A 17,819-nucleotide genomic window follows, 5' to 3' on the forward strand; every position below is an offset into this window, starting at 1 on the left:
GTAGTACACATGGCTGGATGCTGTAGGGGAAGACCAGACAATACAAAGAAAGCACAGCTTGAATACTTTTTAACCTAGTAAGAAAAAAAGTTACACCAACTTCCTTCGTTTCATTACTTTATTGAAAGTGGCAGATCCCTTTCAACGTTTTTAAAAACTAAAACCATTGTTGCTTTGAATACTGGACAAAGTTTGTGGGGATTGTTTCCTTTAAAAAAATTACTCATTACACTGCAGTGCATGTGAGTAATAATACAAGGTACCTTACTGACACAATTTGCTACTGTCATGAACAGCAACTTTAAAAGCAGCAGGAGCCCTTTCTGCTAGGCTGCAGCCTCTGCCTTCCACCTCAGTAAGTTTTGTTTCTGTACATTAACAACTTCTCCTCCTCCTCCAGAGGGAAAGAAATGGGTTTGTTCTTTTCTTCATAAATACAGGTTCCAAGCCTGCTCACCTCACAGTGAAACACCACTCTGCAGCAGCTGTCCAGCAAGATGAACCAGCAGCACCTTCTCTCTGCCAGACGAGAGCATAGTGTTTGCCAAGCCTGTATTTACCCATCAGAGAGGAACAGCAAAGGACAGGCATAAGCTAAAGTGAATGCAGCACTCAGGGATGAGGGAATGTATGCTCCTTTTGAGCTACTTTTAGCCCAGCACTTACAATCCGCAGGTCTGAATCAAAGTACCAAAAACCAAGCCTTACTGCTAACCATGTGGCCTATCTGTCTATAAAAAAAAAAAAATGCTGAACAGCTGCAGCTGTTGTTCTCAGTGGCTTTGGGGTGAGCCACATCATTCACACACAAACACTCAGACAGAAAGATCTGCATGTCTCAGGTCCTGCTGACTTTATGGGAAAACCTTTACAATTAGAGAGCAGATTGCTAAGCAACCAGCTATCAGAAGTTATTCTCCTAAGTCTCCTTCTAGACCTTGAAAGTATAGATGGTATCAATTTGAATTAAAAACTTGTTTTATAAACTAGTACTATACAGAAAGCAAAGCTACTTGGGATGGCTCCACCGAAATACCTCTAAGCAGGCACTAGGGCCACAGATGCTTTCATCCCTCTGCTAGCAAACACCACCACACTGGAGCAGAGCCCTGGCTTCAGCAGGATTAATTCCCCGGCTGAAGGAAGAGCAGTAAAGTGACAAGAGGAGGAGAGAGGCCTAGGTTTTTTTTTGTTTTGTTTTGTTTTTTTGCAAACTCCCAACCACAGCATACAGACACCATTGCTGCTCGCCCTCCAATTGGAGTCTTGCCTCAAGCACTGCTACATGGTGTAGTACTGCCTCTCGAAGAGCTGAAGCCCTGGCAGTACTGAGCTCTGGCTGTCGTGTTCCCCTCCACTCCCTTTTTAATCCTTCTACAACATTTGAGCACATGCAGTAGGTGTTCACTGAGCTTAAAGGTGAGGACTGCCAAAAGCCAAGTATCTGATCCCTTCAGCTGCAGAAAGCACCAAGGAAGGGAACTCCAGCAGCTCCCAAACCAAATGTAACCGCTTTGCCCAGCCACTAGAGACCCAAGGCGAGTTCTGCTGTTGCCTGAATTAGACAAACCAAGGCTTAATACAAAACGATGTCCCAAAGACAAACAGCAGCAGTCAAACCCATCCTCTTGTGAAACAAGCTAGGAAAGAGCAGCAGCAACCTACACATTTTTTCCTGTCTGCTGCTGTAGTTTAAAAGCTTCTCTTTACTAGTGTACGAAGGAGTCGAAACAATCCTCCAGAACAACTGGAGAGCTGTTCTAACTTTCCCAGAGGCTGTAGTGCATCTAGAGCTTGCAAACATACCTGCATTCACACATAACTGCTCACAAACACTTCTTTAGGAAGGGCTGGAGGCTAAACCCATCGCACTTTGAAACATAACTCAAGGGAAGACAATCTCCCCTTCTTCCAGCAGGCGCCATTTATCAGTAACAAGCTGTGAATCAAACCAAGCCAACATGGATACATCCATAGGGAAACAATTAAAAACTGCATTGATTACATTGTAAAAACAATTAGACCACCCATCATGGGCTCTGCAAAAGGTCTAAATTGTACTTGCATTGCGAACCCCACCCTGGGTTATCATGGAAACACGTGTAATATGAAGGCTCTGAAATGTCCTGGAGTCCGTAACACAATGTTACATCCAACAGCAGATGGTGGTCTGGATTAGAGATGTAGTTCTTATGAAGCTGGAAAAAATCCTTCCCCCCCTTAAAACAGCAGCAGGGAATGTCTGTGTCAGCGGGCAGAGGTCAGGTGGTTCCGACTGTGTGAAAACCTGCGAGGAAGAACAGAAGAGGGGGAGCAGGTCACTGCTGCCCAGGGAAAACCTGCACCTGAAGGCTGCTCATGCACACTGCCCTCTCTGGGGACTGAGAGACAAATCTAATTTTTTCTATCTAGATAAAGCTGTAAGTCTTGAAAGGAAAACACAACAATTTAACAAAATAGCCAAGAAGGTGCTTTCCCCCACCCCCGTGCCTTTAAGATTCAAGTTGAGGCTAACAAGAAATTTGGAGCATTGCTGTTTTACAGCAAGAAGCAAACAAGCAGCTCTGAGATTTTACAAACCTCCAAACAAGCACCAATCTAATGCCTCCGCCCCATCCTGCGCTGCCATTGCTAGGCTGCTACGAGTCAGAGACACGGAGCAGCTGATCTGCAGTCACCCAAGGCAGATCTCAGCATCTCCTGCTCAGCTAGGGGCCAAAACCTTTGCAAGCATCAGCAGGACACGTCCATTCTGTGACCTCTGCTCTCAACAGAGAGGAGAGCTCTCTTTCCTGCTCTGAGGGATGAGCAAACCCCCAGCAGATTTGCTTGAAAGCTTTAATGACTTAGTAACAGAAAGCCTCAAGGACGGTCAGCATTTCCAGTCCTTAGTATCTAATGGTGTGTGTTTTTTTTGCACTTGACAGCCTAATTGCCACTTCAGCTACAATGCAGCAACTAAGCCAGCTTAAAGCCACCAGAAATAAAAGCTTAGAAAGCCCAAATTCAAGGATACACTGATTGGATTGGATTTCCATTACCATCCAGAGCACAGAGTGGCTCCTTTGGTCATACAAGCAGCACGATACTTAACGTTTGGCCCCTCACTGGTTAGTAAGCTAGAAGTAAAGTTCCTTGGTTAGTCAGGAAAGAGGGAAATTTTCTGATGGCCTACTGTGAGAGGGAGAAAAGCCACATTAATGCTAAATAAAGCCTAATAAAGCTGGGAACAGGACCTGACAGTGTTGCCTGCACTACAGAGATGTGACTGAACATGGTGCCAGTAGTGGGGGCAAGTTTGGCACAGCACCTATCGAGCAGCACAGAGCTTAATTAATTCTACTGGACTATACTCCTTCACTGGCTTAATAACTAATTCCCTTCAATAAGAATAAAGATTCCTGATACGTGAAAGTGAGCAAGCAAAACAACCAACTGCAAGTAGTGCAATAAAGCACATGCCCTACAGTGAATCAGATTTCTCCATTCCACAAGTGATCCTGATGACATTTTGCACTGTCCTCACCACATGGGTAACAGGACCACCACGATGTCACATGAAGGATGAAGGCGAGCAGCAGCATCTTGCTGTGCTCTGCTACTTTCACCTACACCACAGGAACTTGTTCAATGTGAGACAAGACTCAAGGCAGGAAGAACTGCTTCCATTAAATGGAAAACACTTAGAAAAAGTGACTCCGGCTATTGGGTCAACTGTCACCAGCATTCACATCTTAGGTGCCCTAATTGCTCAGTAGCAAATTTGAACATAGTTACAGGGTATTAGCTACAGGGTATGGCCGTGGTGCAGTTCACTCCAGCTCCACTCAGCCTGCACTCTCAAGGGCACTCACCTTTGTACCCGCTCCACCATGTGTGCTATCAGTTTGTCAGAGATGCCTGGGCAGGACTCCTCAGCCAAGCTAAAGGCATTCTCCAGCTCCTCCATAGCTCCCACATTGCCTCCAGTCTGCTTGTGCTTATCTTTAAGCTGCAAAAGCCAAGAACAGCGTGTTAGCTTGTCAGGCAGTGCAGACATTAAGTCCCTTTCCCCTTTAGGATGATTCCACAAGGGTGCAGGAGTACACCCACATTGCTCAGAGAAAAAAAATAAGTCTTTTTGCAATCTAGAAGATAGAAGGCTGATATCTGGAATTCAGGCTTTCCTCCAGGTACTAATAGCAATTGAAGTCCGTATAAAGCAGGCTCTGATGTACTGCCAAACAACCTAAGCAATATTAGCAATGGATCAACAGCCCCAAAACCACATGAGTAGCAACACAGCAAAGAACTCCAGCCATATCTGAACCAGTACAGTCACCTTTGCTGCTAAGGACAGCTTAGCACCCAGACTCATGTAAAGGCTTCCAGAAAGGAAAGGCAGAAAATACCCTACGGCCAGAATTACTCCTCACCGAGAGAGCTGTCCCAAGGGAACAAAGCCCACACACCAAGACCTCTGTGTGCAGTGTATGACCTAAGTGAAAAGCCTGTTTGCATTTATCATTTTTAGCATGCTCTCAGGGGGCCTCAGCAGTAGCAAGTCTGCTTGCACATGATTCCTGTTGTTAAGCTGAAGTCGCTACATCTTCATCATTACAATTTGAAATAGCTAAACCTCCATCATTACAGAAATCGTGATGTTGAGCTTGAAGGAGTGTGTCACTGGAAAACCCGCAGTCCTATTTTCTACACATCCCCACTTTAGCAACTCATGCCCCTTCCCAGCGTGCACCATTATGCAGTGGCCTGAACAACAATCAAAACCTTCTGCTGAATGAGAAGTGTCTGCCAGCTAACCACTGCCCGGTTCAATTAGGCTGTGCCGATAAGGAGCTTTCCATAAGCATCACAATTCTTTGCCTGCACTTTGAGGATCAGCCTCTCGTTGTTAGAGCTCACCTTGTCCTGCTTTCTGGCCCCAGGAGAAGAGATGAATGCTAACCCCCAGCTGGAGCCAGCCCCATGCCCCAAGTCCCCCAGCAGAAACAAAGGGCTGCAGCCAGGAGCTGCTGCCTCGCCAGCGGGGCGCTGCTCAGGGACACAGCCTCAGCTGAGCCCCAGAACCCGGGGCAAGGGAGTCAAAGCAGCAGGAAGGAAAGGCCCAGAAGTCACCTCCCACAGGGAACTGGCACAGCAAGGTTGGTGAGGAGAAGCACAAAGACGCTCTCACTGGTTGGAAGAGCTCAGAGCTCCAAGTGCTCCCCACCCCAAAAGGCTCCTAAACAGAAAGGACTGAGAAGCAGTCAGTGACTATGCTGTATGATCAAACTGCCTGCATCAGAAACCAGAAGTACCCCTTTTTACCACACAGGTCTAGGCCTATGACACCTAGGCTTTCTGCCTCTGAAAGTCAAGCCCAGCAGACTACAGAAGAGGCCAGTGAGCAACATTCTCAGTTTCCTAAGCAGTGCTGTCTCAAGAGCACCAAATGCCTGCTTTTCAGATCAGACTCTGCTTTTTTTGCCCTGCAAAACCCTCTTTCCACACAGCACTAGACCTGAGAAGAAAGTTCAAGTCCAGAGACCATCCTTGAAAAAAAGCTCAGCCCTGTGCGGGGCCACCCCGGAGCAGGATCAGGATACAGAAGAGCAAGTCATTATGATGAGAGAAAGGTTTCTGTCACCAGCACCTCAAGAAAAGACACAGAGGGCCCTGGCACACGGTGTCTGTGTAAGTTCTTTCTTTCTAAGCAGACCCTCATGTCCTACTGTCCTGCTGGGAGCAGCAGCTGCAGCCTGTAGCCACCCCGATAATCATTTTCTGCTTTTGCTCCCTTAAAACACCAGCCACTTGGAAAGACAAAATTACTGAAACTATCCCATCAATAATTGTAGCTTTTAGTTCAACTCCACATCCACAAAGCAAGGAATGGGAACAGGGTGGACTTTCCAAACCCCTTTTCTTTGTCCACCTTCCAGACGCCATACAGCAGGTACCACCTTGGTCTTGGCATGCTAGCAATAGTTGTGACTGTATGATAGTGGGGTTAAGGAGCGGGCTACCTCACCCCACTTCCCTTCTCCAAACCCTTCATGTTCACATATCCACGGCAGGTCTCTCTTCATCTCCAGCCACCACAGACAGCAAAGTCTCCTACTCACCTCCCCAAAAACTGGGTGAACAAGTGTGGAGAGACACTGTGACCGTGGCTGCCTCTTGATGGGCTCGGTAGGCTAGAAAGCAACATGAAAAGAATTTTCAAGCACAGGCAACAGTTTCCAGGGCATGCAAACCACTAAGCCTTTGATAATTTCTTAGCACCTCAACAGCAGCCCCTTTATCAGGTCTCAGGAAAACTACAGCTTGCATTACCCCAAGGATGTGGATGATGCAGCTCTGGAGCACTAGCCCTTGATAGCAGACAACAGTAAGTTTTAGAACGTGAGTCACTGGCAGTTTCCCCAAGACCCTCAGAGCTTGTTTTAGTTCAGCCCACTTCTGAAGGAACAGACGGCAAACAGACCTTCTGGGAACCATGCAGAGCCATTCCTTTGTGCAGCTTGCTCAAGGAGTTGGGACGAATAGTTGGTGGGAATGTCCAGATTGGACCCTGGTCTCCATCCTCCGTGTCTCCATCACTGCAAACACAAAGGGGAAGGTCAAGACAAAGCCTCAGCTCCATACGCGCTATGTTTTACCCATGCATTCCCACAGGCACAAGCTCTCCCTCACCTGATCACTGTATCACCACAGGGCTTCAAGCATTTCCCTACCCCAGAGAAAATCCTAAAGAGAAACCACGTCAGTCTCTACAGCCCACATACAGCATCACAGACCTGTGCCAATATGTTTCCAAATCACTACAACCACCTCACGAATTCACCTACATGAATACACAAAACCACATACCCCACCTGTTGCCACAGTTATAAAGCCTGTAACTCTTTGAAAGGCTTTTTTTTTTTTTTTAACTGAAGGTGCATAACATACAGGCAACAAGAGCCTTGTTTCACTAGTTACACGCAGATGTTTCTTCTTAATACTTTTGGTTTCTTATACTCAAAGGGAGTGTAAGACTAAGAGGAGTACAGACAACCGGGTCCCACTGAAGAGGAGGTAAAAGCCTGTTCCTTCAGGCAGCAGCTACCTCCTCCCATAAGCAGCAGCTCTCAGGCCCTGAGCTACAGATGATCCCCACCCCAGGTTGGGAAAAGGACCCAAGCTGCTTGCAGCAGGCTGCCCCTGGCACGCACGGTCTAGCAGGGACAACCCCCTGCAGGGAATTCACACGTACATGTCAGAATCACCAGAACTCGAATCTTCTCCGTGGCCCTCTGACTTCCAGCGCTTGAACCGATCGATCAGCTCCATTAGGAATGAGGTTTTCTTCGTGTAGCGTGTGATGAATTTGTGCTTTAGCAACTCTTTAGCTGTTGGCCTCTGGAGCAAATAAGAAAAACAATCTGCATCTAACAGTGTCTGTACACTACACTACTTGCCAGGCTTCCCTGTCCACTCTGCAAGCTCAGCACTTCTTTTTCTCCAGCAGAGAGGATGCGTTGCCTCTAAAATACTCTACCCGGGCTCTGAGGTGGACAGCAATACTCACAAATCTAGGATCCTTATTGAGGCAGGCTTCCACAAACTCCTTGAAGGGCTTGCTGTGGTGACCCTCGAGTGTTGGAGGGTTATTTTTGGGGATCAGGAAGAGAACCCTCATAGGATGCAGGTCAGAATTCGGAGGCTCTCCCTTTGCTAGTTCAATGGCTGTAATTCCAAGGGACCAGATGTCTGCCTGAGAGAGGAGCAAGAACAGTGACTGCAAAAGAGGGCAAGGAGCAATTCTACAACATGGAAGCATGCAGCTTTGACACAGCTGAAGGGCTCATAACATAAAATCAGACAGGATGCTTCACGTTTAACAGACAAATTTCTGCAACAGATCCCGAACCACAGCAGGAAAGCATTGTTCTTGCTACAAGCAGCACTTCCAGTCCCTGCATTAACCCTAGCACTACACAGAGCAGTACCAAGCAGCAACTGTTCTCTTGCTCCCAGCTCACCTTGAAGTCATAAGCAGACTGTTTGATGACCTCTGGTGCCATCCAGAACGGAGTCCCAACAAAGGTGTTCCTCTTGATCTGTGTATCTGTCAGCTGTCCGGCCACCCCGAAGTCAGCCAGTTTCACATCTCCTTGTTCCGAAAGCAGCACGTTGGCAGCTGTTCACACAAACAAGCAGTAAGCCCAATGGTTTCTGAATGATCTGCAACCCACACAGAACTGAGCACTGAGAAGGGCCCTCCCATAACATCCCCATTTGCCCCATGGAAACCCTCAGTTTGGATTTCCAGTATCAGATTCATTCCCATGTTCTGACCTTTGCTGGGTAACACAGAACAAATTTTTAGATACGGTTGGGGAATATTTCTGGGGCAGTAGCAAGAAGTAGATACGAAGGGCCACACAATCACTAGATGCGATTCCTGCCAACAGGAGGCAATTTGGCCTGAGATATCTCAAATGGTCTTGATGTTTTTTTTTCAGAGCAACATTCAGCACAAGTTAAGCTGCAGATCCTTCAAAGCAGCTCACTTGTCCTGGCTTTGTACTGCTTCCCACTTGGTAGAAGAGAGCCTCACTGCTCAGGTTCCCTACACATCTCCTGGCTGAGATGGCACGAGGTTTCTCTGCTGTTTGTTCACACGCCCTCCTGCGAAGGGTCTGAGCACTTAGCATCCAGCTCTGGCCACCACCTACACAGCACTGTCCTGCCCTCCTGCTTTCCTTTGGTGCCCTGTGCTCAGCGCGAGACTGCTCCTCAGGTGCGCTGCACAGAGCCAGTGCCTAGGAAAATCAGTAGCAGGGTAAGACAATGCAGGCTACCCTGATTTTCTAGGGCTTTGGACCCTGGCAGTTCATTACATGATGACCAGCTAACACATGTGATGGGGTCTAGCAATAAAGACGTAACTGGGAGCCAGCTGATATTTGAGCACACCATTCACTGATTCCTTTGCTAAAGCCCCCCTGCCTGCCCAAACTGCAAATGCCAAAGAGCTACAGACCCTTACTGCTACTCTACACCTTAAAGACAAAAAACATGAGTTGCGATGAAGTGACAATCACCAGATTTAGAAACAAGCAACCCAACGGGGAAAGCAGTACTAGGAGACAGTCTTTGAAACCTCTCTGATTAGTTCTGTGTAACACTTCGGGATCCATCTTAGTGGAGATCACAGCTCTCCTTCTTGTAAAGGAAATTCCTCTTACCTTTGATGTCCCTGTGGATCTTCCTCTCAGAGTGTAGATAATCCAAGCCCTTTAGAATTTCCCTCAGGATAGTAGCTATGTAAGTCTCCTCCAAGGGCCCTGGTTTTAGCTGAAAAAGGGCAGGAAGATGATTTCGGGGTGAGCGATGCCTTGGAATCACAAGCCTCTCCATTTGTTACCTGGAAACCTTTTGCCAAGCAGGTCATATTCAGCGGGAAGCACCTACTGCACAGCCTGGTGCACACACTGCAAGCAGAACATTGGACATCGCGCTGCCACACTAAATGGAAAATCCTTGGAGGACTTTCTGCCAGTCTGTTAAAGGCTTCCCAGACAACAGCAGGACACTTGTGTCTTGCTCTGACTTGGAAATACACTGATGAACAGAACAGCTTCAGTTTCTCCAGATCACACCTCTTTGCTAGCATGCAAGGGCTGAATTTCAGCCATTGCAACAGACCAGGGAGAACTTTTCCCCTCTGGCTGTGGGGGAATAGGGTACTGTACCAAAGCTTTCCTCCTTTTAATGAGTTCTCCTCCTGTTGATTACAGGTCCCCCTAACTGCACCCTTCCTCCAAATCAGTGCAGACTCAACAGTTTTCACTATATGACCTTAGTTACTGCTCTGGAAAAACAGGCTTTCTAGTCCCAAGGAGAAAAGCAAAATCCTGTGAAAGAATACAGCACAGAAGAACTTCTTTCATGTGTTTACTCTGCATTTGTATTGCCATAAAATCCGGGGCAGCTTGTTAGACATCTGTATTGTTTAACACCTGGAAATCCTGATCGCAGACCAGATCCCTTCTGACCTTGATGCCATGCAAGCACTAAACAATCCCCAAAGCTCCTTCCAGGCACATAACTTTGGTTGGGTGAGCTCTAGGTGTGTGTTGTTCAAAACCAGCTTGCTGCTGTCAAATTTCATTTCAGTGGCTTTTTCCACTGTAAAGCAGCAGAGCACCCTGGAGAACTGCATGGAGCTCAGCTGTCCAAGTACAAGCATTTCCCCTGCCCTGCCCTGCCTACCCTGCAGGCACAGGGCCGTCAAAAAGATGTCATGTGGCGAGTGAGCATGTAGCTTGAGGACATTTCACAAACCAAGGCTCCAGCAAACATTTTTGGGGATCCATAGCTTACCAGATACTTACCAAATCCAGGGCTGAACCTCCTCCCAGGTACTCCATGATTATCCACAGCTTAGTGCCCTGCAAGCAAGAGCAAAGACAGTAATAAGAGCAGGCAGACAAGCACAACACCCGAGGCAGCGAGACACACGAACAACCCCCATACATAGTCCAAGAGACGCTGCACACCACAGCTCTCAGAGACAGCAGTGGAGCTGCTCCCGCCCTTGACATTTCCTTCTCTTGGTCCTTAGCTCTATCTGAAGAAGTTTTGTGCCACCACAGACACCAGACTACACAGCCCATAGCAATATGCATATTGTCAGGCTGGAGCCATTCAACAGCACCCTAAAGATCAAGCACATCGTGCCAATGACAAGAGCCTTGCAGCCTTTGATCTCATTAAAGGGATTGCAAGGGTACAGTCAGCAAGATGCTTTTTTCCTCCCCAGAGGAGAAATTTCCAGATTGAGGTTCACCAGATCCTGGTAGGAGATAAGCAGCAGGCCCATGAAATCCCAGCTTTCTTGGTGTTTTTGGCAGAAGGCTGAGAAAACGCATTATCACCCTTGATAAATACATCAGGAATTATCAAGGGACAAAGAGGCGAAGAGCTGCTTTGCTACAGACTCAGTGTCACACACACCTCCAGCAGCTGGCACGCGGAGGCCACTTTGATGATCACTACAAGCTTCCATTAGGGACTCCCGACCCTGTTTTCAACAGGAGCAATATCTTATTGCTTCACCGCTCCTTCAAGGACTCAGATCCTGCCCATTTCATCACTTCTGCACCCCCTCAATGTGGTCCTGCAAGGCCAGGACCACTGCAAGAAAGCTGCAGTCCTCGATGGGTTAATTTGTAAGTGCTGCCCTGTACCTGCCAGCAGGCTAGTTTGCAATGTAAGTCCAGCTGGCTTAGTGGTTTTGAGCCATCCACAATATCCAGTGCTCTGGCAGCCTTTTTGGGGCAGTGGAAACATGGGCAGCACTGCCCAGAGGGCAGTTTGAGTTTTGGGCAGCAGCATTTCATAGTGAGGAAACTGTGTGCTGCTGGAGGGAGTGCTCTAAGCTCCCACTTAGAGCAGAGAAACAGGCATTCCCCTGAGAAGAGCACACTCCACTTCCTGGCAAGGATTTCCACGCGCTATGTACCCAAAAGTAACTGGCGCTGTGTTGTCTGGGAGGGCAGGGGGTTGGGAAGAAGTATCACACAATCACAAGATCGTGATGCACAGTTTCAAGCTCTTCTTCTTTCCAGAGACAGCCTGGATCCTTCTAGAAATATAAAGCCCTCAGCAGTACAACCTTAAAACCATGGTATTTCCAAAAAGCACTCCACAAATTTCCTTTCCAGAACGGTCAGACCAGGGATGGACCCAGCTGTGCAGCACAAAGTCTGCTCTTCCCTGCAGTGCTCTTGGGACCATGTGAGGAACCTCGTTTCCACGTGCCCTGAAAGTGCCTTAAAGCCTGGCATCAGGTTTTAATAAAGGTTAGGTTTTAATAAAAACCACACAAAAGCAGCGGGCAGAGCCACGCTGACGCTCACGGGCTGGGCACCTGCCCACCACCAGCTGCAGCACCCGCTCCCAAACTGCTGGCAAAAGAATCACCACGGCTTTGTCCTACCTTCAGGTAGGAGCCGTAGTACCGGGTGATGTAGGGACTGTCACACTGGCTGAGCACCGTGATCTCCTGCTGAATGTCCTCAATTTCATCCTCCGCCTCCTCCAGATCGATGATCTTGATGGCAACCACCTCCTTGGTGCGGTTGTCGATCCCTTTGTACACTTCACCAAACGACCCTTTGCCGATGCGCTCCAGCTTGGTGAACAGCTCCTCGGGATCCACCCTGGAGTGCTAGAGCAGGAGGGAGGGGAGGGAGAAGTCAGAGAGAAGGGGAGAGCACCGTGAATACCCCCCAGAGCCCTTGTCATCACACCTCCCTGCCCACGCCATGCAATTCACCTGCCTTAATTCACCTCCATACCCTAAATGGTCTCCACGTGCTGGAATTTATTGCTGGCCATATCCAAGATGAGAACCAAAGCAGGCTTTTACCTGAGCTTTCTGCCCCTGCAGACTGGCGGGGGAGGAAGAGGAGAGAGGCCAGGAAGGAGAAGGTCAGCAAGCACCCCTACAGACAGCATCAGCCCTTCTGGGGCAGGACTGGTTTGGTCTGCAGCTCAATCACAAACCAGCTCAATCACCAAACTGGTGCCAAAGCAGCTCCACGAGCAAGCGCTCATCTGTGTTTGACTAAAAGGCAGGCAAGGTGTGCTGGAGCCAGCCTCCGTGGAAAGGCTGAGGTGGGAAAATGGACACCAAGCAGAGGCCAGCGGGGGCTCAGGAGGACATTTCTCCAGTTTGCCTTCCTGCATTCACGGGTTTGAATGATTTGGAAGACTTCTACCCTACTCACGTGGAGGGCAACATGTGCTGGGAACACAAACATCAAATCCCATCAGCTGCCTGCTCTGCTGTCAGGCAGCACCCAGCCTCTCCTCAGACGGAGCCTGACATCTCAGGAAGGCCAGCAGCACGGAGCCCAGGCACGCGGCCACCCCAGAGGAGATGGGGGAGCTGCACAGACACCCCACGTGCAGCCCTGCCCTTCTGAACTGCCTCTGCTCTCACTGGCACCCCCGGATGCGAGAGCAAGGAGCATTTCCCTCGCGAGATAAGCACATCCACTGGGAGGCTACCAACAGCCTCCTCAGACAAGTGCTGCCTCTGAAAAAGCAGCTGGGCTTCGAAGTTTAACTCCTTCACAGGAGGAACACGGACAAGAGGGGGAAGAATGATTTTCTGATTCGATTTCGTTCTGTCCAGCTGCAGACCAAGAGGTCCTGCTCTGCTTTGTGAGTAGGTTTAAAAAAAAAAAAAAAAAAGTCTTTTTTAAAGCAAAAGCCATGGAAAATCTGGCCTGACTTGCAGGAAGCAGGCAAGCTGCTGGAGCAAGTTCTCCACACCCGGCACTTCTCCGTCTCACCTCGCACACATCACCCGGAGGGACCGCTCCCTTGTGAGGACCTTGGGCCGAGCAGAGATTTTATCTCTGAGATTTTATCTGCAAACAGCTGCACTCCTGCACCCACCACCAGCCTCCAGCAGCAGGGCACTGCCGAGCAGCCCTAGGTGCTGCTTAATGATTAAGCCAGGCGGTCCTGGCAGGTGGCTTCCCTCCCTAACCCAGCTCTGCAGGGTCAGCTCCACAGGCAGCTCGCTCAGCGGGATCACCACTGATCACGGGCGCTCCAGTCCAAGACCCAGGAGGCTAACAGGATAACCAAAGATCCCTCTGCATGCTGAACAAGCGCGCTGCAAACAGACCGGGGGGGATGTGCAGGGATGGAAGGAGCTGGGGATGAGTAACAGGGACTGCAGAGGGGATGGGGAAAGGGTCTGAGCTTGAGAAATGCCAGAAGACCACACAAGAACGATGGCTGCGGCGCAGGAGAGAACAGTCTGGCTAACCCAGGCTCCCCAAGAGCCAGCAGCAGTTTCCAGCTCTCCACTGACTTCACGGGAAGGGGCAGCAGGGCAGCCTAGATGTTACCTCGCAGCCTCCCACAGCGCCGCAGAAATGCCACTCACTGCATCAGCCCCTCCACACATCAGGGAGAGAACGAGGATTGTCTCCTAGCAGCACCCAGCTCCACAGGAGCCCCAGGAATCCTGCAAGGAAACCTTCCTCCCCTCCTCCCTAGATCATTCTTCTATGAAAAAAATGAAACGATGAGGTGTAAGCCACTGCTCCCCTTCTCAGCCTGGCACAGCACATCAAAGCATGAGGACTGAAACTCTTCAGGAACAGAAAATCAAGCAGAAGAGCACTGGCTGCTGCAGCCGGCTCCTGGGACAACCAGCACCTTGTGCTGCAGGCTCTGTAATCATGGGCAACCTCCTGAGCAAGCTTCCTTACCCAGATACAGGTTTCTCACGTCCTCCGAGGAACAAGGAGGTTCAGGCAGAGGCGGTGAAGGAGACAGCCCTACCTGACGAGCACAAGAAAGCTCTGCCCAAGAGACTGATGGGCAGAAGGGACACAGCCCATCACACGAGGGGGGAACGGGGTCAATTGTAGGTACTGCAATTACCCTGTCAGTGCCTGGTGCTTCAAAACTGACCCGGAAACACTTCAAAGACCTCAGGTGACACGGCAAGAGCGTGACCTGATGGAAAGAGCCACTCCAGCCACTGCTACAGTATCCTGGACTCCTGCTGCAGACTGGAGTCCATTAATGATTTTTTTTCCACTTTCTCTAAACAGGGAGAAAGAAAATAAGGAGGCGGTGGGGTGAGACATAGAAAAATAGGCCTCAACTCCAGCAGACTGCTGTCTGCCCAGCAGAATACCTTGTGATCTACCGTCACAGATGCCATGGAAGGCACGGCCAGGTAGCAGGAGGCAGAGGCAATCCTGCCTTCCCACCACAAACTGAGCCAGATGAAATGACACCAGTCTGCAGGACACCTGCTCAGAAGCTCTCGTCCATTGCAGCTCCTGTCTGAGCTGCCATGTTTTTGTCCTGTCTGCAAATCTGAATTTTGGAGCTGAACAGCTGCAAAGACACCCAAAAAAATGATCATTAGTAGAAAGTAACAGGAGCCAGACGAAACACTTCACACCTGCAATAAGCAGTCACAGGTGACCCGAAGAAGCTCCTCACCATCTGTCAGCTTTGCTGACTGACTGCGGCTCCTCGTCCTGCTGTGACGCACGCAGCGCTTGAGGAACCGGTGCCTCATCGCACCCTTTTGCCTGCCTGAATGCCAGTAACACAGCAGATCCGGAGCAAAAGGCCTCACGCTGTTTCTCCCCATTGAGAGCAGTCAGACACTACAGATGGCTTGGAGACAGGCATGGAGGAGTTTTGAGAACACCCAGAGCAGTATCTTGGTCGTACACGCAGGAAGAGGAAAGAACAAGGAGGAGAGGGATGAGGACAACCTGCAGGTAACGCAGGGTTTGGCAGCTCTGCCACCTCCAGCTGCAGAGACGGGCAGGATATCCCCGAGCTCCGAGAGGAGACTGGAGAAGGACAGACATCTGCCCTCATTTCACAGCTACAACCTGGAAAGATGCATTGGGAATAGAAGCAAATACTGTTGGAACCCCCACGGAGTCTCCTCTCCAGGCTGCATCCAGCTGAGACTCCTGGAAGAGCTGCGTTCAGCATCACGAGCCAGCCAGCCCTGCACCCTGCTGGAAGCCAGAGCTCCTCAGCCTGGGGCAGCTCAGGCCCAGAATCCCTGTTCTACAACGGAGAAGTCTGTATGAAGAAAGGTGCTGTCAAGTCCCTCTCTGAGCTGCTTTACTTTAAGAACTGGAGCCCTCCAGGAGTTTGGCAGCCTCCAGAGCTTTACGTGGAGCTACGGCAGCATTTAATGTTACTTCTGACAGAAATACCTGCCAAGCAGCCAAACAAGCAAACACCATTGTCCTTTGCCACACACAGACGAATGGTGAAGGTGGTTTTAACAAATCTCAGCTTCTGACCTCCTTTCCTTCGTTGCCTCCTCTCCTTCCAGGCTTCCCACCCAACATTTCTACTCGTTGCATGCCACGTACCAGAGACATCTGCAGCAGGCACTGCCACCTCTTTGGGGAAGTCAAGTTTGGATCTGGAAACATTTTAAGCTTCCCTGTACGAAATGGGTGCACACTGCTGAACCTGAGACAGTTCTGAGCTTCTGGAGTATACACAAGAGGGGAATTCCTGTCCAACACTTTGAAACACAAATATACTCTTTTGTCTGGGACTGCCAGCTTGCTTCACAGATAGCATTCTTTTGCCTCAGGGTTGGAAAGCACTGGCCAGAGAACTTGAGAGGCTTTTTCAAGGTCACATAAAGGAACAACAGAACTGGAAGCACAGCTGGCCTCAAAGCTTTAAACACCGTAATACAAATACACCACCCAGCAGACAAGAGCTCCCAACAAAGCCCAGAGGCCCGCTGCGCTGTGTGTACACAGCAAAGGGCAACCGCGAAAAGAAAGAGCACCTGATAAGCCCAGGCAGGAGAGCAGAGGCACAGAGGTAAAGCAGCTTCAGAACGTGCCTAAGGTAACTCAGCACGTGGGCAACAGAACAGGGAATCCAACATGCCTCGAGCCCCTGCCATCCCGATCCAAACCCTACAGCTTTGTGATTTCCACAGGACCTCCCCACTGCCCCTTACAACGTGGTTAAGGAACCTTCAGGCCGATTCCTACCGCTCTGCCAGCGAGCCTCGGTTAAATCCTTGGTGAGATCCCACCAAGGATTCCTGAAGAGACCCAAGGGATGGACAACAGACTGCTGTCCTACCCCAGGACCAGACAGAGAGCCATGGTATGACAAAACCTGGGAGTGCCTGACGTGCACAACTCAGAGATCAGACCCCCGCAACTCGGATAAGCCTTGTTACTGAGCACCGGGCACAAAAACCTTTGGAGCAACCCACTGAGCAGCTACAGAGCTCAGCCCCCAGCCAGAGGGTACCTCCCCGTGTCCCTTCACCCCCCCCACACCATGCCTCCCTCAGGCACTACATTTACATTTAATCCCATAAGCGCTTCGGGGACGCAGTTTATGCGAAAGACAGCACTCGAGCCCGAAGGCATTGCAGCTTTAAACCATTAGAGGCCTCCCCCAGCTCCCCCAGCTCCCCCAGCCCCCCTGGGCCGAGCCCGGGCACCCCCCGGAGGCCTGAGAGCCCGCGGGGCCCCCTCACCTGGCTGGCGAACTCCCTGAGGTGCGCCATGGCGGCGGGGCGCCGCTCCCCTCACGGCGCCGCTCCCCTCACAGGCCCCGCGGGCACCGACCCTCCCCCGCCCGGGCCCCCCGCCGCCCCTAGGGCTGCCGGTGGTGCTGCTGCCGGTGCTGGAGGTGCCGGCGCGGAGCCATCCCGGGCCCTGCCGCCGCCGCCCCCCCCACACACAGCTCCGGGCCGCCCCGGGACACCGAGCTCGGCCGCGGCGGGGGCGGGAGCGCAACAACACGGCGCTGAGGCGCGACGCGGGGAGGGGGAGGCGGAGCCGCGGGGGGTGATGGGGGTTGTAGTTCGCCGCGCCGCGCGGCGCGCTCGGAGGGGAGGTGCTGGGGACTACAGAGCCCGGCGGGCAGCGGGAGGGGAGGGGGAAAGGGAGGGGAGGCGCGAGGGATGCTGGGGCGGGGAGTCCGCAGGGGGTGGGAGGGGTGGGTGTGGGGAGGAGGTGGGGACTACACGGCCCAGCAGCCCCCGCGCGGGGCTCCCAGTACGAGGGAATTGCTCCCAGTATGAGGGGATTTCTCCCAGTAATGAGAGAGTTTCATGGAATTTAAATGCACCCTGTCTTAACTGAAAGGTTTTTAACAAAGGTCTCGCCTGTCAGAGTCCTGTATTTGTTGAGTTTATCCCATCAGGACCAGCCCCACAAAAAGTGACAGTGTTGTCTCACAAACGTCCCTGTTCCAGCCCAGCGCTCTCCTGGGTGATGTGGGGTTTGGAC

At 50.7% G+C, this 17,819-nt stretch overlaps 1 protein-coding gene across 1 annotated transcript; it reads right to left on the reverse strand.

The window, feature by feature from the left end:
• Positions 1–382: 382 nt before the first annotated feature.
• Positions 383–17,160, reverse strand: STK25 (serine/threonine kinase 25). Its single transcript, XM_032193355.1, has 11 exons — positions 17,063–17,160; positions 11,972–12,202; positions 10,365–10,421; positions 9,216–9,324; positions 8,007–8,164; positions 7,553–7,738; positions 7,238–7,383; positions 6,467–6,581; positions 6,105–6,176; positions 3,855–3,991; positions 383–2,287 (listed from the first exon to the last, which is right to left on the reverse strand). Exons 1-11 carry the CDS (start codon positions 17,090–17,092, stop codon positions 2,248–2,250), a joined length of 1,281 nt encoding a protein of 426 aa, XP_032049246.1. The 5' UTR covers positions 17,093–17,160; the 3' UTR covers positions 383–2,247.
• Between the last annotated feature and the right edge of the window lie 659 nt (positions 17,161–17,819).

Source organism: Aythya fuligula, chromosome 9 (genome assembly GCF_009819795.1).
Source record: "Aythya fuligula isolate bAytFul2 chromosome 9, bAytFul2.pri, whole genome shotgun sequence".
Lineage (NCBI taxonomy): Eukaryota > Metazoa > Chordata > Aves > Anseriformes > Anatidae > Aythya > Aythya fuligula.